Consider the following 25,956-nt stretch of genomic DNA (forward strand, 5'->3'; position numbering starts at 1 on the left):
TTGGATGTTGACAAAGTTCTCTGTACGTGTGTGTAAGTGGGACCAATGGCCTTAGTGTTTACACTAGGTAGATGATGGTATGTGCAGATTGCTGTTGATCATTGGCATGATGTTATGGTTTGTTGGGTTGTTCTGTGTGTGTGTGTGTGTGTGTGTGTATTTTCAGGTCCCATGTTATGTGTTTTTTGTTTCAGTGTAGTGTGTGTGTATATATAAAAGTGGGAGCAAGTATGAGTATGTGCTTATGTGTATGAAAGTGTATGTGCTTATGTGTGTGTGTTTACACGTGTGTGTGTGTGTGTGTCTAGGTGTGTGTGTTTATATATGTGTGTGTGTGTGTCTAGATGAGGTCTCCCACAGGCACACGGGGCAGGCACACATAGGCCTGCGGGGTTCTGCTGAGGTTGATGGGGTTCCCATCCAGGCGGATGTCCTCCAGGGCGTTCCTGATGTAGTTGAAGTCCTTCAGGTTGCAGAACGTGTCCTCGTGCATCATCTGGATGTTGTTACGCTGGAACCGCAAAGCATCATGGGATCAGAGGCCGACAGTATCAGCTAATGAGCTGTCTAAGTGGCAGTGCCTAGATGGAATCTCTTGTCATGTGATACAACTGTATGTTTTTAAAACTAGTTGATATACTATTCCTCTGTCTAATTGTGTACTTATATAGGGTGAATTAGAAGCTAGGAGAGTAGGAAAGCAGGAAGAGAAGGAAGGGAGTTAAAGGGAGTTTGGAAGGGGATTGTATCCAGGACAAAGATGCACCCCAGCATGATGTAAGTATAGGAAGGTAGTGGGGGAGTTATGGAGGCTGCAGTCCCTCTCGTCATACTGCAGCTGCAAGTACCTGTAGGTGCAGTGAGCGCAGGCTGTCGGGGAGGGGCACAGGGATGTGGTCGATGTGGTTATCTGTGAGGTACAAGTATAGCAGACCCGCCATGTCCTGGAAACAAAAAAGTTACTGAACAACCAGCATGGCTCCGCTTTCAAGTAGACCCCTTTCAGATTAGTCTGTGTTGTCTTGGTTATAAACAGTATATGTAGCATAAATTCCGTTTGATCCAGGATGTGATGGGACATGACAGGATGTGATGGGACATGACAGGATGTGATGGGACATGACAGGATGTGATGGGACATGACAGGATGTGACCCACCTTGAAAGCCTCCTTGTGGATGCCGGTGGCACCGATGTTGTTGTGGCTGGCGTCCACCAGCGTCATGGTGACGGGCAGCGCAGGCAGCTGCGCCACAGCGTTCTCTCTGATGACCAGCTCCTCCAGCGCCGGCAGCCCGCTCAATGCCCCGTCCGCCACAGACGAGATCTCGTTAGCCGTCACGTCGATCCTCCTCAGCTTGTCTGCACGGGACAGGAGAGCACCAACAGTGGTCAGGTATGAAGACATACTAGACAATACAGACCTCTTCAGGTACAAGGTAGGAGGAGGGCCTTAAAACCGACTGGGGGGTTTAGTTTTACTAAAGACCTCAGTTGGAGGTTTCATTTGTCTGATGTGACACATTCCATCTGGTTTTGTTTATCCAGTAGATGCTTCAGTTCTCGAAAAAAAAAACAGTGACATATTTAAGTGAAAAAGTAAACGTGTGATGTCAGTGATGCCGTTCATGTTTCAGTCTTGGCAGAGTTGTTTCAGTAAACTCACTCATCTGAGCGAAGTCAGACTTGTTGATCTTGGTGATCTTGTTGTAGCGAGCGTAGAAGTGAGTGGTCTCTTTAGGGAGCGGGGGCACGTGGTCCAGCTTCAGATCGTCACAGTAAACAGACCCGCCCAAACAGGTACACAACAGACAGGTGGGCATACCTGGGAAGCGGAGGAGGGGGAGGAAGGTGTGAAGAATAAAAGTTAGATAAAGTATTATTCACTTGGGATCCTGATTAAAAGTGAATGTCTGAAGGCTTGTCTGGCCTGACCATCACAGAGGGCTGCGTGGTGACATGTGGAGTCAGAGTGACTGTCTAGTGCTAGCTAAATTGGCTAGGTAGCTACGTCTTTTATGTGATCAGATGCAATGATGAGTACTTCACAAACCATGGCCTTAACAGTAACGCTCGTAGCTCAACTTGCCACGTGAAAACTATTTTTTTGTCCGACTACCTGGACATAATGTAATGTGTTCATTTAGCAGACTCATTTATCCAGATTCACAAACGGGATTGGATCCAACAACCACTTGATCTGCAATCAGATGCTCCACCACTGAGCTTTATCCAGAGGAAGGATTTCCTAATATGTATTTGTGCCAGACAGCTAGTTGTTGGTAACATCTATGTGTTTTTGTCGTAACCCTGGGTGGTGTTCTTGAGGACAGTGCGGTGATTAGGCCCTAACCCTCCCACGTTGGAGAATGAAGGGAACAGTGTGGAAAACACTCATAGATCAACTCTCCACATCAAAAGCTGCCAGTCTGCTATGAACAAGGCAGACTTCATCCCGGCGTTTGCATCCCATGCTTCTCTTCATGCCCTTGCACTGACAGAGACGTGGATCTGTCCAGAGAACACTGCAACTCCAGCTGCTCTCTCTGTCAACCACTCCTTCACTCACTCACCCCGCTCAACCGGGCAGGGTAATGGGACAGGTTTGCTTCTTTCCCCACATATTAAATACACATCCACACCACTCTCTGTTACTGCCAAATCATTTGAACACCATTATGTGATGCTAACTGATCCTATCAAAGCATGACTGCTAGCCGACTTTGTGGAGGATATGGACATTCTCCTCAGCGTCCTCCCGGATGATGGAACCCCCCTGATAGTCCTTAGGAACTTCAACATCCACCTCCAAGGAACGCAGGCCGTCGACTTCTTGTCTCTCCTGACCTACTTCGACCTGACGCTGCTGAGCACACCGGCGACCCACAAGGCAGGCAAACAGCTAGACCTCATCCTGACACGTAACTGTATCACTGACTTAACCTCTGTAACCCAACTGCATATATCTGATCACTACTTTATCCAATTCTCTGTCTCTCTCCCTCCAACTCCTCCTACCTCCCCTCCCCTTGTAACTTTCCGGCACAACCTCCGCTCCCTATCCCCCTCCCATTTCTCCTCTATTGTAACATCCTCCCTCCCTCCCATTGACGAGGTCTCGTTCCACCCCACCCAACACTGCCACTAACACCTTGTTAACCACTTTAACTGCATCACTTGACTCTCTGTCCCCTGTCAACCAGGCCTGCACGATCTTCTGCCTCTTGCCCGTGGCTCACGGATGTTATTCGTGAAGAACGGTCCACCCTTCGGGCAGCTGAGAGGAGATGGCGCAAGTCCAAAGACAGTCTGGACCTTGATAAGTATCACTCCCTCCTTAAATCCTTCTCTTCTCACATAACTGGTGCTAAAACCCCTTACTTTCTGAACTAAATTAACTCTGCTTCAAACCCCCACACAGCATTAGATATGGTTAACCACCAGCTCCTGCTCTCCAGACTTTCTGAGATGTGCATGAGATGGGCATCTCCCAACCGATCCGGGGATCTCAGCTAGGATTGAGGCCTGCTCCACAGACATCTCTGCCTGGATGACCGAGCACCACCTTCAGCTGAACCTCGCCAAAACAGAACTTCTCATCATCCCGGCTAAATCCTCCATCTCCCACGATCTCTCAATCACCCTGGGATCTGCGACGGTGACCCCTTCACCCTCTACCAGGAACCTTGGGGTTACAATGGATGACGAGCTCTCCCTCACGGCCCACATTGCTGCAGTCTCCCGGTCATGTAGATTTACCCTTTACAACATCCGGAAGATCAGGAGATACCTGTCTGAGCACTCCACCCAGCTGCTAGTCCAAGCACTTGTCCTCTCCAAGTTGGACTACTGCTGCTCGCTGGTCTCCCAGCATGCGCAACCCACCGTCTTCAGAGGATTCAGAACGCAGCAACCCGCCTGGTCTACAATCTACCCAGACGCTCCCATGTTACCCCGCTCCTCATCTCCCTCCACTGGCTTCCCATCACGGCCCGCATCAGATTCAAGACCCTGGTACTGACCTTCCGAGCAGTGAACGGGACTGCACCCGACTACATCAAGTCTCTCCTGCAGCCTTACACCCCCACCCGCCACTTACGGTCTTCTTCAGACAACCGCCTGGTGGTCCCACCGCTCAAGAGCGCCCGGTCCCAACACAAGCTCTTCTCCTGTCTGGCCCCCCAGTGGTGGAATCAACTCCCCACCTCCATCAGAGACACTGACTATCTCCTCACCTTCAAGAAAAGGCTCAAGACGCACTTGTTTCCTGGAGTACAACGGTACGTAGTAATGGTTTGCTTGACCCAATGTTAATTTCCTCAAGGATCACAATGACTCTTGCTTAGAGGCTTTTTGCTCTTGTGGTTAGTGGTAACCGAGTTACAATTTTTGTACTCGCTGTGATATATTGTTTTTAATGTTGCTTGTTTTTCTACAGGTACACTTGCACATAGCGGTTCATGTTGTTTAATTGTAACTTGTTAAACTACATGCTCTTGTGGTTCTTCCCTTTGGTACTTATTTTGGTTGTTCACAATATGTGCTTCATGTTTTGGCTACTCGCAATGTTTTGGGGCTATCTTGTTGTTATTATCAGTGACCTATGCACTTTGTAAAGCTCTCTCTTGGAAGTCGCTTTGGATAAAAGCGTCTACTTAATGAATAAATGTAAATGTAGCTTTTCAGTTAACATTCACACACTTATTAAACAACATCCTTAGAGGACATCCTTAGAGGACATGCAGGATCCTAGAGGATCCTGCATGTGGGCGATTGTAACAGGGTCTACCACTGTGTGCTGCTGGCAGCCTGACAGGCACTAACCTCGTATGTCAACGTCAGGCTCTGACCCAGAGCCCCCAGACACTATCTCCCCCTCCGTCTCCTCTGGGAGGGGTGTGGCAGAAAGCAGCTCTTCCTCTTGTTAGAGACAAGGTGATGAGTTAGGGAGACACAGGTTAGAGCAGCAAGGACAAGACGCCACAGTTATAAGTGACGTATTGATGAGCAATGTTAACACAGATGATGGACACATTTAACCAGGATGAAATAGTTAAATGGGAGTAGTAGGATTACTTTTTTGTTTATTAGATAAACACTGATAAACCCAGCTTCAGCCTTACCCATGTTCCTAAAAGTAGCCAATTACCCTACTAGAATTCCTCAGCGTTCCCTAGCATTCCCAGATTCAATCTTCCTGTTGATACTGACCTTTTTCAATGACTGGGATTATCGGTTCCCCTGACTCTCCAGAGGCCCCAGACTCTCCTGACTCTCCTGATGCCCCGGAGGCACCTGCCTCGCCTGAGGCACTAGACTCTCCTGCCTCACCCGAGGCACCTGACTCTCCTGACTCGCCAGAGGCCCCAGAGGCACCTGACTCCCCTGAATCGCCAGAGGCCTCCTGAGGGATCTTCTCAAGGATGAACTCCTCCTCTTGTTAGAGCCAGGGGCGGGGTTAGGAGACAGGTTAGTGCTTCTCAGAGGTGGGATGGACAGTCAGTCAACTCAACAAACAATCAAACAAACACACTTGCAGTTGAGACAGCAGGTTAAGGTGACACAAATGCAAAGACGTGGTGGGACGATGAATGGAACAATGACAGTAATAGCAATGATTCCAACAAATCAATCATGGCAGTTAGGATTTAAACAACACATTTAACCAGCAGGAAATGGGTAAATGGAAACATAAAAGTCTTAAATGATAGAGACATGGATATGCAGGTCTTGAAAAACATACACTGACAAAATCTGGTAGGAAGCAATGTCCTGTAAAAGCTCTACTAAGGTACCAACATGTGCCTACTCTAGTGTTCTGTCCCTCTGGTCCAGGGTGCACCTCTAGCTGCATTAATACAGGGTGATACCAGGAGCGATACTAGCATACACACTGGTCACCCTGGAACAGGGGTGATGAACACCAGGCTACTCTACTGAACCAGTGTGTGGATACTAACCTCCAGAGATCATTGTTATCCCAGAGCCCCCGGACCCCCCAGAAGCTCCTGAACCCAGGAGATCCCCAGATCCCCCGGAGCCAAGGAGGTCTCCAGAACTCCCGGATCCCCCGGAACCCCCAGAACCCAGGTCCCCGGAGCCCAGCAGGTCCCCGGAACCCAGCAAGTCCCCGGATCCCCCAGAACCCCCGGAACTCAGGTCCCCGGAACCCAGCATGTCCCCGGAACCCAGCAGGTCCCCGGAACCCAGCAGGTCCCCGGAACCCAGCAGGTCCCCGGAACCCCCGGATGTTCCGGAACTCACAGAGCCCCCAAAGTCCCCGGAGACGTGAAGGATGTCAATGGGAGCCAGGCGCAGCTCCTCCTCTTGTTAGAGACAAGATGAGGGGTTAGTACAACACCCCAGGACAGAGACTTAGGATTCCAGTGAGATGCCAGCTCACAATTATGATTAGGATGAAGTTAGGAGACATATGGTTTAGCAGTTAAATACACATTTAACCAATAACAGCTAGTTAAATGGAACACATGCACTGAAACAGAAGGATGGTTGGAAGAGGCTTAATCACTGTGGGCGTCTGGAGGAGAGGTGGTGGACCTCTGGTTGTGTGTGTGTATATATACTGTATGTGTGTACTGTGTGTGTGTGTATATATACTGTGTGTGTGTGTGTGTGTGTGTATATATATACTGTGTGTGTGTGTGTGTGTATATATACTGTGTGTGTGTGTGTGTGTATATATACTGTATGTGTGTGTGTGTGTGTATATATACTGTATGTGTGTACTGTGTGTGTGTGTATATATACTGTGTGTGTGTGTGTACTGTGTGTGTGTGTGTGTGTGTGTGTGTATATACTGTATGTGTGTGTGTGTGTGTGTCTGTGTGTGTGATCAGACCTTTCTGTGTGTCAGGTCCCATGAGGATCCCAGAGCCTCCTGAGCCTTGAGGAGCCAGCTTTGGTCTCAGCTCCACCTCCTCCACCTCTAGCTGCACCTCCTGCTCCTCTTCCTGCTCCTCCTCCTGCTCCTCTTCCTGCTCCTCCTCTTCCTCCTCCTCCTGCACCTCTTCCTCCTCCTCCTCCAAAGATGCCCCGGGGGCTGGGTAGTTGTAGTCAGGTGGAGCCAATGTTCCTATCTCTATCTGAGGGAAAGAAATCAACACAGGGAGTCACCAGGAGCATGTAGCTTGTGTGTGTGCGTGTGCGTGCGCGTGCGTGTGTGTGAACCCAAAGAGAGCCTCTACATTTACATTAAGTCATTGAGCAGACACTCTTATCCAGAGCGACTGACAGTAAGTACAGGGACATTCTACTATCAGACTGGAGCCCCAGACATAATGAGAGTTAACTACTGTTAGCTTTGAGCACGCTTCAGTGACGAGTTACCGTTTAGTCCCATGAAATAACCCTAACCATGAAATACTGACTTCCACGTTGTGATGATGTGGTTGTCTCAACCTTGATGTTGTCTACCTAGTTACAGGTATCCCTGGTCGTCATGGACAAGAAGCACTTCCAAAGGAGGAGTGACAACTTCCTGTTCCTCAGCCAGCACCAACCCCCTGACCGCTAAGCAGTCCCTGAACCGGAAACTCAGGTACCCAGTCCCACCACAAGAGGGAGCTAGAGGCCCAGGCCAGATGGATGCATGGATATTTTTTGTAAAAACGTAATCTACTCATACAGTAATACTCAATGAGAGCCTGTCAGTGGTCTACATCACAAAATATAAAAGTTAATAAATTAATACAATCTGGGGTTTAATCTGCAGTGGTATAAAGTCAGTGGGTTGTTGAGGTTGTGTAACTGCCAGATACAGCCGACACAGCTACAGAATTTGACACAAAATAATAAATAATACAATTGAAATATAAAAGGAATTAACATTTGACGTGTCTGCTGGGAAATTCTTAACATGTACACATATGAACAGGAAGTTGCTCCTGTACACCTGTGTCTGGGGAACAGGAAGTTGCTCCTGTGGCAACTCGCACTCAATTATCCTTCCTCTCTTGTTTCCACTTCTCACTTCTCCATCTACATCACTTCCTCCTTCTACATCACTTCCTCCTCCCACATCACTTCCTCCCTACATCACTTCCTGGAACTTTAACACTGTGACTGTCTTACATTTAGTCATTTACATTTAGTCCTTTCTTCTAACTATACATTCTCACTGTTGCAGATGTGGAGTGTTTCATTGTCTTTCCAATGTACGAGTGCATCCTACTACACGCATTTTAAAATGTCTGCAAGCATATTTCAATAGAAAAGCTAAACTTTTGAGTCTGTATGGATGCTTTGAACCAATCAGAGGACAGGTGTTTCCTCCTCCTGCACAGTAGCCTATCAGGACGTGGCACAAACATTTGGAGCACACCCACCCTGTGGAGCCAGTTCTGTAGCGAGAACGTAGTCTCTGGTCTATATAGTCTCCCAAACCAAACCCTGTAGTTTTATTATCAGCCACATGGGGGCACTGATTGCTAGTCTCAGGTAGCGACCTGGCCTTTTCACTCACCATAAAGGCAGAGTCTATCTCTCCCAGCGAATGGTCCTTGTGGAACCAAGACACACATGGTAGCTACACAAACCCACCAGTCATCTCTCTACCTGCAGTCTGGAAGGCTGAAGAACTCTGCTCTCAGTATTTTACAAATGCAAGAGACTTGCTCAAAAACGGACGAATATTGAGGGAATATTACCTAACATAAGATATTAAGCTGATTTGCTGTGTAGATTCAGTTGATAATTATAGCCATGAACAGATGTAATGTCTTACATTTTTGTCAGAAACAGAGTTTGGAAGAGTACAAGGTAAGCCTTTGACTAGTCTTGCAGAGTCTGCTAGCTGCCTTCACACTCTCCGTTAAAGTAAACACACTCTCTCCCACACACACACACACTCTCTCCCACACACACACACACTCTCTCCCACACACACACACTCTCTCCCCCTCCACATACACTTTCCCCCTCCCTCCCACACACACTTTCTGTCTTACAAACACACACACACCATGGAGAACGACAAGCAAAAACTTGGCAGAAATCTGGAGAAATGGAGAAAGAGGGATAATGAGTGAGAGGCAGGGAGGCAGATATATGGAGAAGGAAAGACAGAGGAGAGATTGAGTGAATACAGAGAGAGTGAGAGAGAAAGTCAGAGAGACAGGCAGAGAGAGAAAGACAGACAGAGAGAGACAGATGCAGAGAGAGAGACAGCGAGGGAGACAGCCAGAGAGACAGCCAGAGAGAAAGTTTCCATCTGAATAGCAGAAACAGTGACAGCATAGAAGAGTTCAGCTGGCTTCTCCCTCCCCAGGGATCTTTCTCCTGGATCTCCCCCAGAACCAGGCCTACCTGCAGCTCTGCAACTGCACATCTACAGCCTGCTAGGAAGATAAAAATATGAAAAGAATAACACATTTATTTAGCAGCCACTTTGATCCAAATGAACACACAGGAGATTTGAACCTGAGACTTCTCTATCTGCAGTGAAATGCTGTACCACAGAGCTGTGCACATCCCCACATATACCTAGCATCCATCCTTCATTCATCATCAGATCCAGTCTACATCTTATGGAAGAATCACAAACAGCTTTATTCACCAAGTAAGTTTACACAAACAAGGAACTTACTATGGCAGGAAGGTGTAAACAGTAAACATATGAGTTTTAAATATAATATATAAAAAGTAGAAAATTAACAACATTATCTAAATAATTCTAGCCAATACTATACAATGTAAACAATTTAATTAAAACAATTCCAATAAGATGTAAAGAAGAATGCAACAAGGTTGGTGCAAAAATTGTGCAATGTGCAGTAATGTGACTAATGTTTGTTTGCCAAACGATTAAAACCCATTCTAAGCATGATTCATGTGTGTTAAGGTTCACCAGCAGGGTAACGTGTGCAGGAACCCAGGTAGAGAAGCTCATCTGGTTGTGTCTCCTTCAGACCCCTGAGGAAACTGCTCTCATCAGAAAAACTGAAGAAAATGTCCCAAAGCCTCTACCAAGCAACAGCACGTCTGGGGTAGGCTGTTATGCTTACACAAGGAATAATCCACAATTGTTGACATGGGATTATCTTTTGACACTCTGCCAAGAATGTCTCAGAACACCATCCATCAGCATTGCTCTATTTATACACCAGCAAGATGCTGACAGACCCCTTCACATAGAACCCTCTAGATAGAGCCCTCTACATAGAATCCTCTACATAGAGCCCTCTACATAGAATCCTCTACATAGAGCCCTCTATATAGAATCCTCTACATAGAACCCTCTGCATAGAACCCTCTACATAGAGCCCTCTACATAGAGCCGTCTACATAGAGCCCTCTAGATAGAGCCCTCTACATAGAGCCCTCTACATAGAGCCTGATGGATCATGGACAGATGATCTGGCTGGTCCCAGCAGGTTGCAGCTCAGTTAACTGGATCTCTCTGGTGTCTACCAAGTCATAGAGGTCAGGTGACCTACTGTAGTTTTAGTGCAAAACAGTGTAGGATATTGAGTTTTACTTTCACAGTCAAACCTCTGTAAATTTCTGCTCCTTCAGAGAATCAGCAGGACAGGGCAGAGAGGTGTGTGCGTGTGTGTGGAGGGGAGGTGTGTAATTGGGGGTGGGGGGGGATATATATACACAAATGTGTGTGTGAATGTGTGTTTGACAGGGACAGTAGAGGACTACAAAGCTATAATTTCGTCATCTCAGTTTATTTTCATCGCTTAACATGGGAAACCCATTCAGTAGGAACCTGCCTTACACACACACACACACACACACACACTCTCTCTCTCTCTCTCTCTCTCTCTCTCTCTCTCTCTCTCTCTCTCTCTCTCTCTCTCTCTCTCACTCACATCTCATTTCTCTTTACCATACACTCTCACTCACTCACGCTACAGTATCTCTCTAACTCACACACTCTAAATAATACATCTCTCTCACACACACTGCCTCTTATGAACACACCCACTCTCTCACACACTCACTCTCCAATAAACACACACACTCAATCTCTCTCTCAAGAGGAAACCTTGACACAGTCTCGCAAATATGACATCACTCATCACTGTGATCATTTCCTGTCCACACACACGTCCACACGTTTTGAATCATGGACCAACAACGTCAACGCCATCTCCCTGTCACCATGCCAACTACCATATTCCTGGTCATGCCATAATCATGCCATCTCCCATCATATCATAAAGACCAACAGAATAACCACATCACATCATAAACATGTAATATATGGTGTGTAACATCATAAATCCTGCCGGATAACTCCATCATGGTGGACCTAACCCTGATAACTCCATCATGGTGGACCTAACCCTGATAACTCCATCATGGTGGACCTAACCCTGATAACTCCATCATGGTGGACCTAACCCTGATAACTCCATCATGGTGGACCTAACCCTGATAACTCCATCATGGTGGACCTAATCCTAAGCCTGATAACTCCATCATGGTGGACCTAACCCTGATAACTCCATCATGGCGGACCTAACCCTGATAACTCCATCATGGTGGACCTAACCCTGATAACTCCATCTTGGTGGACCTAACCCTGATAACTCCATCATGGTGGACCTAACCCTGATAACTCCATCATGGTGGACCTAACCCTGATAACTCCATCTTGGTGGACCTAACCCTGATAACTCCATCATGGTGGACCTAACCCTGATAACTCCATCATGGTGGACCTAACCCTGATAACTCCATCATGGCGGACCTAACCCTGATAACTCCATCATGGTGGACCTAACCCTGATAACTCCATCTTGGTGGACCTAACCCTGATAACTCCATCATGGTGGACCTAATCCATCATGGTGGACCTAATCCTAACCCTGACGAGCGCTTGTCCTGGCTCCCTTCACGCCCCTGGACTAGAAACAACCAGAACACACCTGTTCTCCTCTCTGACAGGGGCTTGGCTGAATTTCTGTGTTACAAAATGCGAACATTTGGGGTAAAAAAAACTAAAGAAAAGGTTCCCCACAATACAACCTTGCCGAGCAGTCCTATCACATCCAGCTGGGCTGAGTGAAGGGCTGTCTGAAATGGCCTCTCTCTCTCATTTACCACCAAATGATCACGAATTGCAAAGATTTGTTGGGATCAGATGAAGACTTGAATTGACGAGTTTAGCCATGGGCATTAACAATAAGGGATTAACTCAATAAAGCTTCTGTGTTCTGTAGCCCCAGGGGATGCCTACAGACACCTGGCTGGTCCTGCTTCCTGTGGACATGGTCAGAGATCATGCTGCCAAGACTAACCCTTGACCCTAAAGTAAAGAATGTGGGTCCTTCGTCAGAGCAGGGCTGGATGGCAGGCTGCAGACCCCGATGAAGCTGGACCCTAGCATCACAGCCTTCAGGACACACTTCTCTGCTTGTATAGGTCACATGTAGCAGACACTCTTATCCTCAGTGATGTACAGGGGGATTCAAACCAGGGCTAGGGTTAGTACCCAGTATCCTAGTAGGGCCGTCAAATCAACCAAGAGGACGCAGGCAAACTTTACTCAGGTAAAGTTCCGGAAAAACTAGAAGTATTTATATATACATGTATATGTGTGAGAGATATGACCCCTTGTTATCTGTCATGTAGAGCCCCCTTCCAACACAGCAGCTACAGCATGGTAGCTATGGCAGCATGGTAGCTATGGCAGCATGGTAGCTATGGCAGCATGGTAGCTATGGCAGCATGGTAGCTATGGCAGCATGGTAGCTATGGCAGCATGGTAGCTATGGCAGCATGGTGGTGCCACAGCCCAGCATGCCCAACCCCCCCCCCCCTAGCCCAGCCCTTTCATCCTTACCTGAGGTTCATCAATGGTCAGTCCATCTTCATAATCATAGATATCCTGGTTTTCCGGGTTCAAGTTTTCTAGATCCACATCGTAGTTGGCGCTATCATACGTGTCCAACTCCACCTGCCGGGCAAAGCGGGGGCTCGCTGCTGCCTGGAGAACCAGGAACCCCAACACCATCAGCTCCATCAGCATCCTCATCATCCACCTGGAAACACACACACCTCATCATCCACCTGGAAGCACACACACCTCATCATCCACCTGGAAACACACACACCTCATCCTCCACCTGGAAACACACACACCTCATCCTCCACCTGGAAACACACACACCTCATCCTCCACCTGGAAACACACACACCTCATCCTCCACCTGGAAACACACACACCTCATCATCCACCTGGAAACACACACACCTCATCATCCACCTGGAAAAACACACACCTCATCCTCCACCTGGAAACACACACACCTCATCCTCCACCTGGAAACACACACACCTCATCATCCACCTGGAAAAACACACACCTCATCCTCCACCTGGAAGCACGCCTCAATTCCTCAACACAGAAACAAAACCGAACTGTTCAGGACTTGATGAAGTATAGTTCACACTATCAAGACAATGGCTTGGTGAGAGGATAATGATGCTATGCATAGGCCTTGGTCCAGCTTTTCATTGAAGGACTGAATTAGCTGTCTAAGTCGTAGTCACATTACCCATCCTCTGAGTCCAGTGATGGTGGAGGGGGGCAGGGGTCACATTTCTGAGGTCAGGGGATCTGGTTTCATTACCAAGGTGCAGACAGTTGAGAGGATGAAGTATGTGCCCCCCCCCCTGGCCTCAAACCCCACAACCTGTCCTGTTCACCGCTTGCAGGGCGGCCATCTTGGACTGTCGAGGTCAAATGTTAGAGGTCAAAGTTGATCTCCTAAGGATCGCTGAGGGAATAACTGTAGACCTTTCTCCCTGCTCTCTATGTCTTTATATTATCTATATTTCTCTTAAATTCTCTAATATTCTGTATTTTGCCAATTTTCGGTCTCTTTTTGACCAGTTATATACCTTGACCCTAGACATAGTTATATAACCTGATCCCAGATTTAAAGACCAGGTGGTTCTGAGCTGTGAGAATCTGACCTCAGAGTCTGAAAAGCCAGAGAGTCCTGCAGGATGACAGGCACACGGGGAGCGAGGGAGGAGAGCGAGGAAGGAGAGCGAGGGAGGAGAGCGAGGGAGGAGAGCGAGGGAGGAGAGCGAGGGAGGAGAGGAGGATGACACGCTGGCCCTCAGGGTTAGATGGAGAGAATGAGAGAGAAAGACAAGGGAGAAAGTGTGGGAGAGAGGGGAGTGGGAAAAAGAGTGTGTGTGTGTGAGAGAGAGGGAGAGACGGCTCATCGGACGTGCCCCAGCAGTCTGTACAGAGGGTCTTTATGAGGGCCTGCCTGTCTCACTCACTCTTGAAATTCCACCGAGGCTTGTGGACAGTACGGCAGTGAGTTACGACTGCAAGGAAAAGCTTCTTTCAGCACTGAGGTTGCTTCCACATACACACACACACATACACACACACACACAAAGATAGAACTTTCAGAAAAGCACACACACACTCAACACACATCTTTTAAAGGGCAAATAGTGAAATTTAAGTATATTTCTGGGACATATATATGTCTATATATAATTTAAAAGAAGGTTTATTTTTTACATCATAAATCTGATCTGTGTTGATACGGGCTTCAGGGGGGAGTTACCATCTGTCAGGACATTCAGCAACACTGAGAGCTCTTCATGGATATATCATATGCTGTAGATATATTGACATAGGTCAAATGACTGCTTGGCATCGTTCGTTTTCATAATGCCATGAAAACCAGCGTGCTCATGCTGAAAGGGGACTATGTACCAAGACAGAGGTGTGCTTTTATACATGCTGTGACAGCGTACAGTGTGTGTAAAGTGTGTGTAAAGTGTGTGTGTGTGTGAGAGAAAGCGTACAGACTGCCACTATGTGGCTTGGCTCTGTGCTTGACATTCCTGATGTCCTGTGAATGTTTTTCTTTCAGCAAAACTGAAGTGTGTTTTTCTGAATTAACCATAATTAGTTTGCATGAGTAAATGTAATCCATTGAACAAAAAGTTACAAAATATGAATCTCCCTGTCATCGATGACTGCAGATACAAACTAAATTGTCATTACCTCTTGTCAAGATATTTGACCAACACACTTGACAATGCTGTCCATCACCCTACATCACTGTCAGCCTGTCAGGTTCAGACCAGACCAATGCAAAGTCAATCTGGTGGTTTGCAAGTCTGAACCTCGACACCAAACAAAAGCAAAAAGATGAAAGTACTGAAAATTCCTGATCAGTGATGTTTCAACTGCCATCAGACTTCCAGAAAGTCATTGGTTTCTGCACACTTAGAAGCCCACAATCCCTAAACCAAGAGCCTTAGGGTTAACCCTAACCCTTACTACTCCACAGTAAGAAACACAGCAACCGCCAACATTTCAAAACATCACAATCAATGATCCCAACACCTTTCAATTAGCATTTCATCCCCAACACACACAATCACAATCAACCAGCCCTTAAATGAGCACGTTTCTGCAGGTTGCCCTGCCTGTGAAGCCACGGCAGCATGGAGCATGAAGGAGCATGAAGGAGCATGAAGGAGCATGAAGGAGCATGAAGGCTTACCTGTGTGTCCTGCCTTCCCAAATGGCCCCTGCAGCTGAGCTGGAGGTGCAGAGCTCCAGAATACCTGCGATACCTAGCCAATGGTGAGGGGTCGCACAGGGTGCCTGGGAGTGGGAGGGTGTGTGTGCGTGTAGGTGTGTGTGTGTATTGGTGTGAATGTGTGTTGGTGTGTATGTGTGTGTAGGGTCTGGATCCTCCAGACCTAGTGCCCTGCCGAGGATGTGTGAAGGTAGGCACTGAGACTGTTTGGAGGGGAGCGGATTGCTTTTGGTCACTCTGCAACCCCCCCCCCCCCCCCCCCCGCTACGAACACCACACACACACACAACCACAGAACTCAACACTCCAGACACACAGAGAGTGAAAGACACACAGAGACCCCCCTTCCACCCCCCAAAAGTAAAAAAAAAACTTAACAAGAGTATCCTTTATTTTTATAGAGAAGGCTTAATCAGTCTGAAATATGTGTCTGTCTTTCCTGAGGTGAGGAGGAGGTATGTGCAGTGTTCATGTGTGGAGGAGCAGGAGGCCCCTGGCCACAATGCTTCTTCTGTGAGGAGCAGCTACCAGGGAGCAGAGAGGAAGTCCCAGCCAGCCCTGGCCTCTCCACAGACCTGGGGTCAGTTCATGCTGCTCAAATGCTGCGATGCTCATGGTAAAAGTGGACTGGGATCTGTGGTTTATGTAGATGCATTAGAGGGTTTTTTTTCAGGCTGTTCCTCAGAACTGATCTTGAAACAATTTCTTATTTAATCTGTAAAGGAGAACATATAGGTAGGGAATACATGATACCCCCCAAAAATCTAAGATTATTATTTTATGTTTTACAATTTCAATTAAGCTGCCCCTCAGATCTGATCTTAGAACAGTTTGTTCCTTTATGATCTACAGAGGAAAATAATAAGGAGGGGAAATGCTGTAATGAGATGCAGAACTGAACAGCTGTTCACTGTGAAGCTATCCTTTTTGCACTTCTGGTCAGATGCTTACTGCATTTCATTGGCTTTGTACTGTGCACAGCGTCAATAAAGTTGTATCCAAACGTATCTAAAAGAGGGTCTGCTATGTTTCCTGTGGTCTCAAGCAGGAAGCAGGCGATGCAGGAAGCATTCCTGCGTCTTTAGGGTTCGGCTCTTGTCTACGTTTGAGCTTAGCTCTGGCTTCCCTCTTTATTGGACCCCCACTCTCTCTCTCTCTCTCTCTCTCTCTCTCTCTCTCTCTCTCTCTCTCACTCTCACTCTCACTCTCACTCTCTCTCTCTCTCTCTCTCTCTCTCTCTCTCTCTCTCTCTCTCTCTCTCTCTCTCTCTCTCTCTCTCTCTCTCTCTCTCTCTCTCTCTCTCTCTCTCTCTCTCTCTCTCCTTTCTCTCACTGTCTCTCTCTCTCTCTCCTTTCTCTCTCCCTCTCTCCCTCTCTCTCTCCTCGAGGAAACTCTAGAGTATGTGCTGAGTGAGGGGTAAAGTAGTGGTATGTTGGTAATTGTTCTGCACCTGCTATTGGCTAAAATCTCCCCTCAGTCTCCACTTAGTTGTTGTAAAGTTGTGGTTTATAGTATTTAAAACCGTCCCTTTATAGGTAAGAAAGTTTCTTAGGTTTGGGTAGGAAATCCTGTAGGTCCTTTAAATATTGCAATAAATATAAATATCAGAATACATATGAATGCTAGGAAACATATTAATCCTCGGATTGTGGGTCTCATGTTGTTCGTTTGTAAAGTGAATACAATTCCATTGTGGGTGCTGTGCATGACTAACAGCTGCATCTTTAACGCTTGAGCAGTAAATCAGAAACGTTCAACCGGCAAGATGTCTGCTCAGTCTTGGAGTTGTTCAAAGCTTCACTCCCAGGAGGGTTTCAAACCCGTCAAAGCATTGAGTTGACATGTTTCAATTCTGTATTTAAAGGATTGGATCATTAAAACTGCTTAAATTGTAAATGTCAATTAACATTCCCAGATGGCATTCTTTTTCTCCCAACATTTTTATTTATTTAAAACCACACAGTATACAAGAAATACACTAAGATAATCACAAAACAAATGGTTGGAATATACCAAAATATGTTTTCGAAACAGAATCTTGTGTACAAAATGTGTTTTCATAGTCCAGTAAAAAGAAGAAATTATTCATTTTAAATTAAATAAATTACCTAAATGAACTGACCCAAATGAATGCACTATTGTGGATTTTATTTCTAAATATAACCAAGCATAGTTATACCTCACATAAAACAATAAGTCATGTCAGAACAGATTTATCACACAAACCCAAATATATTCTTATTAAGAGCAGTAAAAAAAGTTTTTTGGCTAAGCATCCATAAGCAGTTTCTTCTTGTCATATAAGAATAAGGAGTTGTCATTAAATTCAACATACTTTATCTTATCCTATTCTAATCATATTTTGTCTGTAAATAATATGACATTATAGATTATTTATTTTAACAGGTTGTCAGTCTTCACTTTCCAGAAATTATCTAAAAGTAAGGCACAGCTAGTGGTCAGAAATGGTACTGCACCCCAACCAAGTACAGCGACAAAGAAAACTTGAAGCTGAATAAACTCAATTCAGGATAAACATTTACAAAAGGTTTCTATTTCACAATTGCTATTGTCTGACCCAGTTAGAATGGAATGTACCTTTTACTTCATCTTATCATTTTATAACTCATTATCATCTTTCCATCCGGGTGCCTGGTGTTAGACCTGTGAGGAAGAGCCTGGGAGGTTAAGAAGGTTAAACAACCTAAATAACGATGGACTGGAGGAGGCGGAAGCAGGTGATGACGTCTCTGGGGATGGGAGGCTTGATCTGGTTGCCGTCCAGGCGAAGGTAGCGCAGCCGAGGAACACCGTCGTTGACGTAGTCCTCCGGCACCTCAGCCGACACCGGGCAGATTTCAGACCCGTTGACACCTGGAGGTGGTAAAGAACACGATAGTGACTTCCTGGTTCACTTCCCAGATGCTTGAAACGACTGAACAGTCTACGTGTGTTAGTATCTGAATCCAGTAGACTCTGCCATGTACAGTAGGATTGTTATTAGTTCATTGAATTAATTGAATGTAAATTAATTGAATGTAAATTACTTGAACTGCAGCAATATTGTACAACACATAGGCTTGCAGCATTGCAAATGAAACCCGACAAACATTCTACAAACCCATATACAGTACACACTACAACCCCTGTACATAGTACACGGTCCTGACATACATACTCTTAATCCTGTTGTGGTCCAGATGCAGGTGTTCCAGACCTGAGGGGATAAGAGGCACCTCAGTCAGCTGATTGTGTGACAGCTGCAGGTCAAGCATGCTGGAGATGTTGAAGACGTTCTTGGGAAGGCCGCTGTTGCCCAGCTTGTTGTGGTTCAGCCTGAGGAACGCCACCTTGGGAAGCCCCTTGAAGTACTCTGTGGGGATCTTCTCGATGTTGTTCCCATCCAGGAAGATCTGAGCGGTGCTGGGGGGCAGGCCGGGCGGCATGCTGTTCAGCTGGTTCTTGGCCAGGTTGATCTGGACCAGGCTGCTTAGTCCCTTCAGGCTCACCTCTGTCACGGCGTCATCCTGGAGCTTGTTCCCCTGTAGGTCCAGCAAGGTAAGGCGGTTCATGCCGGAGAACACGCCAGTGGGGATCTTGGAGATGCGGTTCCTGGAGAGGCGGAGCTGCTCCAGGTTGGAGGGCAGGCCGGACGGCACCGAGGCCAGAAGGTTGTCGTCCATGAAGAGGTGCATCAAGCTGGGCATGTCAGCCAACACGCCCTCCTCCACGCCCTTGCTGGTCAGCTTGTTGCGGTTGAGGTTGAGCCAGCGGAGCTGGGTGGCATTGCGTAGCGCGTCCTTGGAGATCACGTCTATCAGGTTGTTCTGGAGATAAAGGTACCAGGTGTGTGGAGGGATGTTGGGGATGTGCTTCAGGCCCTTGTTGTCGCAGTAGACTGCCTTTGGGAAGTTAGGAGGGCATCGACATTCGCTGGGGCAACCCTGCAGCTGGGTCAGGACCTCCTCATAGGTCATGTCCTGGCCCAGAGCTGGACCAACCAGGAGAAGGGAGGTGAGAAGGGTCAGAAGAAATGTCATCTTGCCACTTAATCTGCAATGGAGACAAGAAACAGATGTTGAGAACAGTCACACACATAAACACACACAACTAAAATCATTGAGTGCTCCCGGCCGGGCTTGGAGGTTTAGAGCACAGAAATCCGAAGAAGGAAAGCTTCTGTCAAACACGTATCCACGCACAGGTAGGGTAATCACCGAGCACAGTAAGGGTAATCACCGAGCACCGGAAGGGTAATCACCGAGCACAGTAAGGGTAATCACCGAGCACAGGAAGGGTAATCACCGAGCACAGGAAGGGTAATCACCGAGCACAGTAAGGGTAATCACCAAGCACAGGATGGGTAATCACCGAGCGTAGGGTGAACGAGTAAGCACAACGTTTCTGTAGACAGTACAGGTGACCTCAGTTTGTTGATGCACCGGAAACTCCCAGAAAAAAAGAATCAAAGCTGATAACCATCGGCGGGATTAAGGACTCTAAACTTTCAGACTGTTTCTTTACTCTACATTTAGAGTCATGTCTGTCACAGACACTAATGTGTAAAAACCTGTCAGAATCTGAATTGTCTTTAATCGCCAAGTAAGTGTTCACAGACAACAAATTTACTTTGGTGGGCAGGTGCATACAGTAAACAAAATGGTAAAATGTAGAAAAATGTACAACAAAATACTTGGTTAGGGTCTTAGGTCTTAACAAAAGTATGTGGGCAGGAAAGTGTAGACGTATCGTTGGGTTTATTCAGTCAGTCATTAATGTCCTCGCATTAGCATCAAACCCAATTTAGCCTAAATCGACCTCATGATGAGGTCATTAGCATTTAAGATGGGCAACCATTCCAAAAACCTTTCCTGTTCTTCCTGTGGTGTGCTTGAGGTAGGTTTTTTCTAGGTAAACTGTTGATAGATGTGTCCGTTTAAGGACAAATCTAGGCCAGGTCACCTGTAATCCCATTAGTCATGGATGGGCGCTAATCTGTCATATTCACGACTGACAGCATGTGGTCAGTCTCTGGTTCACATGGTTAACCATGAGTGCCGGCCATGAATCAGCGGTTTTGATTGTCGTTTTCAAAACGGCCAATCAAACATGGCCAATCAGATGACATTAAATCTGCAAGAACTACTATCAGAGACGTTTCAATAAAACGTTAGAGATAGGCATTTCAGGCCGCCAATGGTAAGAAATGATTCTTTACCTTTAGATGCGTGAACTCCCTTTCATCCTCCTGCTCTTCAGTTGTCACAGCTGTTGCTGGTTAACATTCTTGCAACATGTGTTTTTGTCTGGAACTGATTTGCATGCCTGGCTGTTCCAGGATGGACTCACTTCAAAGACAAGTCTACACCACCTGATTATGTTGCTGTGAGGCTGAAGCATCACATCTCGCTGGAGGTGAGTTAATGAAACCATCCATACATTGGAGGTGAGAGAGTCAGGTCAACACAATCACCTTGGCTTGGAGTCCAGGATTCGGAGTACCAAGTTTCCCTGAAAATCTACTCAAACATTTTCTGCATGAGCCTTATTGCATTGATGTGGCCAAGTGCATCCAAACGTATAAGCAATGTCTGGGTATTTCTATATTGCTTGATTCTGTGGTTTACAACATACCTTAAAGCTAAACTAAGAGTTTATGCAGATGATTTGGATACTCCTGGAGAAACAAATCAAAACAAGTGCAAGATATTGATGCTAAATCCAAATTTACCAACGTACACAGCAGCACCTTGTATAACTCCCTTTTGCTTATAGTTGGCTGAAAGGCTGAATAATGGCAACCCCACACCTACCTGAGATTCAAGGCAACTTGTCGTGTCGTCGTCCTGGAGTCCTGTCTCTACCCTGCTCCTCCAACCCTCACTACCCTGTATTTGTACCATCGGCTCCTTTCATTTAGCGGGCAGGAACCCTTCATTGACACCCACCTCTCAGCCAATCACAAGCTCTGGAGATCAGAGGTCATGATCTTGGGATGCTATGCTCGCTAATCTGTTGTCCAAGTGGTGACCACAGACAGTAGACTTGACCTATATACAACCAAGTTAATGCTCTCAGCTGTTCCCATGCTTACTCACCCCCCCCCCCCCCACACACACACACACTCCCAGCCTTGGCTCCTGTTTTGTTTCAAGCATGTCTCCTGTGCCCTAAGCACATTGTCTGATGTGATGAATCTCTTTAAGACAAACCAGCCGGACAACATGTGGTTCTGATCACATTGGTTTGGTGCTTAAACATGGCCGTGTTTTGAAACAGGGGTTATCTGGTAAATGTGGTTGAGCTGACTGGTTCAGCTCACAAAGCCTGGCGGACTTGGTTCTTGAAGACTGGGAGAGGAGACCTTTATTCATCTTGACCTTCCTGACAACAACTCAAACAGCACTTGAAACTAGATGACTCAGTATATAGTGAATCATTTAAGATTATGAAATCAGTTCTTCAATCATTCTTAAAATCTATTTGACGGTTTGTCCTATTTCAAAGGGAACTAATCTTATTTTCATGACAATTTCCCACTTGCCCCTAATCAGAACGTTGTGTTACCCTATTCTGAAAGTATCGTTAATCACCCAATACACTGCAAAGGCACGATATTGTGGAGGGTAGTTATGAGAAGGGTAGTTAAATGAGTGATTGAACAGCGAGTGCTCGTCTAGTTTTGAGATGATCTTGTTTCCATTGATGCTCTACATCCCCCTGGATAATCCCTCCTGATTGGTTCAGCCAAGGTAGGAGACAATCCTGATCCCTGATTATCCCAGCAAATCCTCTCAGGGAGCGTCCCGTGTCTGAGAAGGTGCCTTCAACACAGAGCGTATCTCGGCCAGAGGCGTCAAGCCCTGATAGGCTGCGCGTCAAGCAGAACATCTCAACAGCTTCAAGCAAATACAGTAGTTCATTTGATTTCCAAATCCATATTAAGAATGTATCAATCTACCACACTTTTACCCAAAGTACTAGGGGCCATTTGAGCCTGCTTCTTCTAAATCTGTAAGCAACGACTGGGCTGTAGCCCTCCCTGAGTCATAAGGCCCAGAGATAATGTCTTTCTGCTTTATTTCCCCCTGGATCGCCTCAGACGCTGATCAGTACAGTGGTGTTTCTACACTTGAAGGACCAGGACCCAGTCCCAGAACAACACCTGTCTCTCTTTAGGGATGCCGGCATACCCATCACTCACCTGACAGGAGAGTTGCTGGAGGTATCCTCACGTTACAGGTTGAAAGTCTCTGGGTGGAGTTAATGAGCCATGTTAATGCTGCTTGATTACCTTCACTGAATGACTGATGCAAGCTTCTTTACCAGATAAACAGGACAAACTGCTGACTCACTCTTATCAAAATGTTGAACTGAGAACAATTGTGGGCCCTTCGACAGTCGAACAGGAAACACATGTGGAAAAATATTATAATATAAAAATATTCACTTCCTGAAAGGAGCTTTGAGTTGGCAGATCTGTTGGTTAGTCAGAGAGGTCCTGTTGGGTCCCATATTCTGTTCCAGCTGGCGACTGCTCGTGTCTTGAGTCCTCTACGAGCAGAGAAGTCATCGCTTTTGTAAAACTGATGAACCTTCTCTAAAGCTTTGCCTGGCAGTAGGATGACAATAGCTCTTCTTTTTTTTTCTTCATCTAAACGTCTATGCATATTCTCTCCATGAAAATATAGATTTTAAACCCTGATTAAACCCAAGACTTCTGGCATCAAAACTAAATTGTACATTATTTCTTTACTTTTACAAATCTATCTGGCAGCAAGCAAAGAACAAAAGAACTGAAGAGGATTTTGAAAGCTACAGTGTTAATCTGTGTCTTGTGATACGAGCAAGACTGCAGGAGCGGACATGTCTCCAGCCAGGATCTTCAATCATGAAGGGGCCGCTTTCAGTCAACCTGAACTCACTGCTGGAAAAGCTGTCTACTTGGAGCAGTAGATCAAAGCTAAAACCCCTGCATGTTTAAATACCAATCCCTCCCAGATGTAGATGATCCAAACACCCCCTATCACAAGCATCCACCCCTCCAAACCGCCTTCAGTAAAAGAACAAGACAAACATACCTTCCTCCCGTGTGTGTCCAGGTGAGGTTCATCTGTGTGGTGCTGGTCCTGGGGTGCTGCTGGTCCTGGGGTGCTGCTGGTCCTGGGGTGCTGCTGGTCCTGGGGTGCTGCTGGTCCTGGGGTGCTGCTGGTCCTGGGGTGCTGCTGGTCCTGGGGTGCTGCTGGTCCTGGGGTGCTGAGGTTCTGCAGTCTCAGAGCTTGTCATAAGGAGCGATCTCCAGCCCATCAGTATTACTGATGATATTATCTCCTCCTGGCTCTACCTTTCCCATCAGCTGGTTCACTTGAGAGAGGGGTGTGTGTGTTTCTGCATGTGTGCACGTGTTTTGGGGGTGGGGGTATGGGGCTGTTGTGTGTATGTGTGAGAGAATCCTTTCAGAGATTGCATTGGCTACTTTTTTTCCCGGCCCATCAGTTCCCCTTCTCCTCCTCCTCCTCTGTACCTACAGATGATGTCATGGCTGAGGCATGCTGGGAGTGCAGGGGGCAAGCACCTGAGGAACAGGTGGCCAGGTCACAGTTAACTTGTCGCCCTGGTAACCCTACCCAGGTTAACCCTACCCCATCACCCAGGTAACCCTACCCCATCATCTAGGTAACCCTAACCCATCACCCAGGTCACGCTGTTCGGAATGGTTACTGCTTTTCTGTTGCTTGATTGAGCACAGTTACCAGCAAAGATGGCAAAGGTACGCACCTCTTTCACTCAGATGTACAGATACTCATGTTTTTAAAGACTCTGGTAAAAGTAAAAGTGCTGTCTACACTTTTTCACTCAAGTTAAAGTAAAGAAGTATGGGACATATATATATAAGTATATGTGTCTTTTTGTAATAATGTATTCATATAATGAGCGCTCCAACAGGTAGTAGTAATGGAAACTTTTTTTTTCAATCTTTCAAAATCTTTATCTAAACGTATTTTTTCATAAAGAGGATAAAGAGGGAGTAGAGAGATAGGATAGAGGGAGGATAGAGGGAGGATAGAGGGAGGATAGAGAGAGGATAGAGAGAGGATAGAGAGAGGATAGAGAGAGGATAGAGAGAGGATAGAGAGAGGATAGAGAGAGCATAGAGAGAGGATAGAGAGAGGATAGAGAGAGGATAGAGAGAGGATAGAGAGAGGGTAGAGAGAGGATAGAGAGAGGATAGAGAGAGGATAGAGAGAGGATAGAGAGAGCATAGAGAGAGCATAGAGAGAGGATAGAGAGAGGATAGAGAGAGGATAGAGAGAGGATAGAGAGAGGATAGAGAGAGGGTAGAGAGAGGATAGAGAGAGGATAGAGAGAGCATAGAGAGAGGATAGAGAGAGGATAGAAAAGGATAGAGAGAGGATAGAGAGAGATGATAGAGGGAGGACAGAGGGGGGATAGAGAGATGGACAGAGGGATAGAGAGAGGGATGGAGAGAGGATGGAGTGACAGAGAGAATATAGATAGGGGACACATCTGGACTCTACATCTGGATCCTGCTCTTCAAGGGGGAGGGGTATTATGTAAGGGAATTTAGGAAATATTATTGTCCGGAGGGAGAGGGAGAGGGAAAGAGAAGAAGAAGGGGAGAGAGAGGGAGGGAAAGAGAACAAAAAGACAAAGGATGAATAGAACAGGAAAGATGTACAAAGATAACAGCTGGAAGAGATCCCTCTCTCTCTGAGCTCGATGACCCAGCTCACTCTAACCCTAACCCTCTCTAACCCTAACCCTCTCTAACCCTAACCCTCTCTAACCCTAACCCTAACTCCAGCAGCAGAGCAGCAGAGCAGTCTGAAAGACCGTTCTGTCCGAGCGGAGCCAGCATGTCCCACCCAGCCCCCCGGAGAGGAAGAGGAGGAAATCAGGCTGGATTAGAGATCAGTCAGAACGCTGTGCTGAGCCCTGCTGTAAAGACAAGAGGGTGAGATGTTGGGAGAGGGGGAGGAGAGGTGTTCACCTAATCTGACTGCTTCTCCTGTTTTGGTTCAGTCTGTGCCTCCTGGAAGGGAACTCACACACAGCTACACATCTCTGCACACAGCTACACACACCTACACACAGCTAGTCATTTAGCAGACGCTCTTATCTAGAGCGAATTACAGTAAGTACAGGGACAGTCCCCCAGAGGCAAGTAGGGTGAAGTACCTTGCCCAAGGACACAACATCATTTGGCACAGTGAGGAATTGATCCGGCAACCTTCTGATTACTAGCCCGACTCCCTCATTGCTCAGCCATCTGACTACACACAGCTACACACCTCTGCACACACGTACAGTTACACAAACACCTCGGCAAACACATATTGGACATATTGCTGACTATCGACAGAATACAAATAACAAATATA

At 46.6% G+C, this 25,956-nt stretch overlaps 2 protein-coding genes across 2 annotated transcripts; both read right to left on the reverse strand.

Annotated features, from left to right (window-relative positions):
* Positions 1–120: 120 nt before the first annotated feature.
* epyc (epiphycan) lies at positions 121–15,733 on the reverse strand. The gene is made up of 10 exons (XM_084701450.1): positions 15,515–15,733; positions 12,814–13,012; positions 6,859–7,102; positions 5,960–6,325; positions 5,211–5,435; positions 4,824–4,919; positions 1,666–1,824; positions 1,159–1,361; positions 849–944; positions 121–511 (listed from the first exon to the last, which is right to left on the reverse strand). Exons 2-10 carry the CDS (start codon positions 13,006–13,008, stop codon positions 341–343), a joined length of 1,755 nt encoding a protein of 584 aa, XP_084557576.1. The 5' UTR covers positions 13,009–13,012; positions 15,515–15,733; the 3' UTR covers positions 121–340.
* Positions 15,734–17,488: 1,755 nt separating this feature from the next.
* kera (keratocan) lies at positions 17,489–24,463 on the reverse strand. The gene is made up of 3 exons (XM_084701525.1): positions 23,635–24,463; positions 18,732–19,606; positions 17,489–18,427 (listed from the first exon to the last, which is right to left on the reverse strand). Exons 1-3 carry the CDS (start codon positions 23,664–23,666, stop codon positions 18,258–18,260), a joined length of 1,077 nt encoding a protein of 358 aa, XP_084557651.1. The 5' UTR covers positions 23,667–24,463; the 3' UTR covers positions 17,489–18,257.
* Positions 24,464–25,956: the final 1,493 nt, after the last annotated feature.

The sequence above is a fragment of the Hypomesus nipponensis genome, chromosome 7 (assembly GCF_054491055.1).
Source record: "Hypomesus nipponensis isolate SF chromosome 7, ASM5449105v1, whole genome shotgun sequence".
NCBI lineage: Eukaryota > Metazoa > Chordata > Actinopteri > Osmeriformes > Osmeridae > Hypomesus > Hypomesus nipponensis.

Excerpts from the sequence above, each read along its gene's own strand:
- kera (XM_084701525.1), bottom strand. The coding sequence starts at position 23,666 with ATGAACCTCACCTGGACACACACGGGAGGAAG. Across the intron at positions 19,607-23,634 it reads TGGACACACACGGGAGGAAG|ATTAAGTGGCAAGATGACAT; the intron begins GTATGTTTGTCT and ends TCTCCATTGCAG. Across the intron at positions 18,428-18,731 it reads GGACCACAACAGGATTAAGA|GTGTCAACGGGTCTGAAATC; the intron begins GTATGTATGTCA and ends TACCACCTCCAG.
- epyc (XM_084701450.1), bottom strand. The coding sequence starts at position 13,008 with ATGATGAGGATGCTGATGGAGCTGATGGTGTTGGGGTTCCTGGTTCTC. Across the intron at positions 5,436-5,959 it reads GATAACAATGATCTCTGGAG|AGGAGGAGTTCATCCTTGAG; the intron begins GTTAGTATCCAC and ends GGCTCTAACAAG. Across the intron at positions 945-1,158 it reads TCCACAAGGAGGCTTTCAAG|GACATGGCGGGTCTGCTATA; the intron begins GTGGGTCACATC and ends TTTTGTTTCCAG.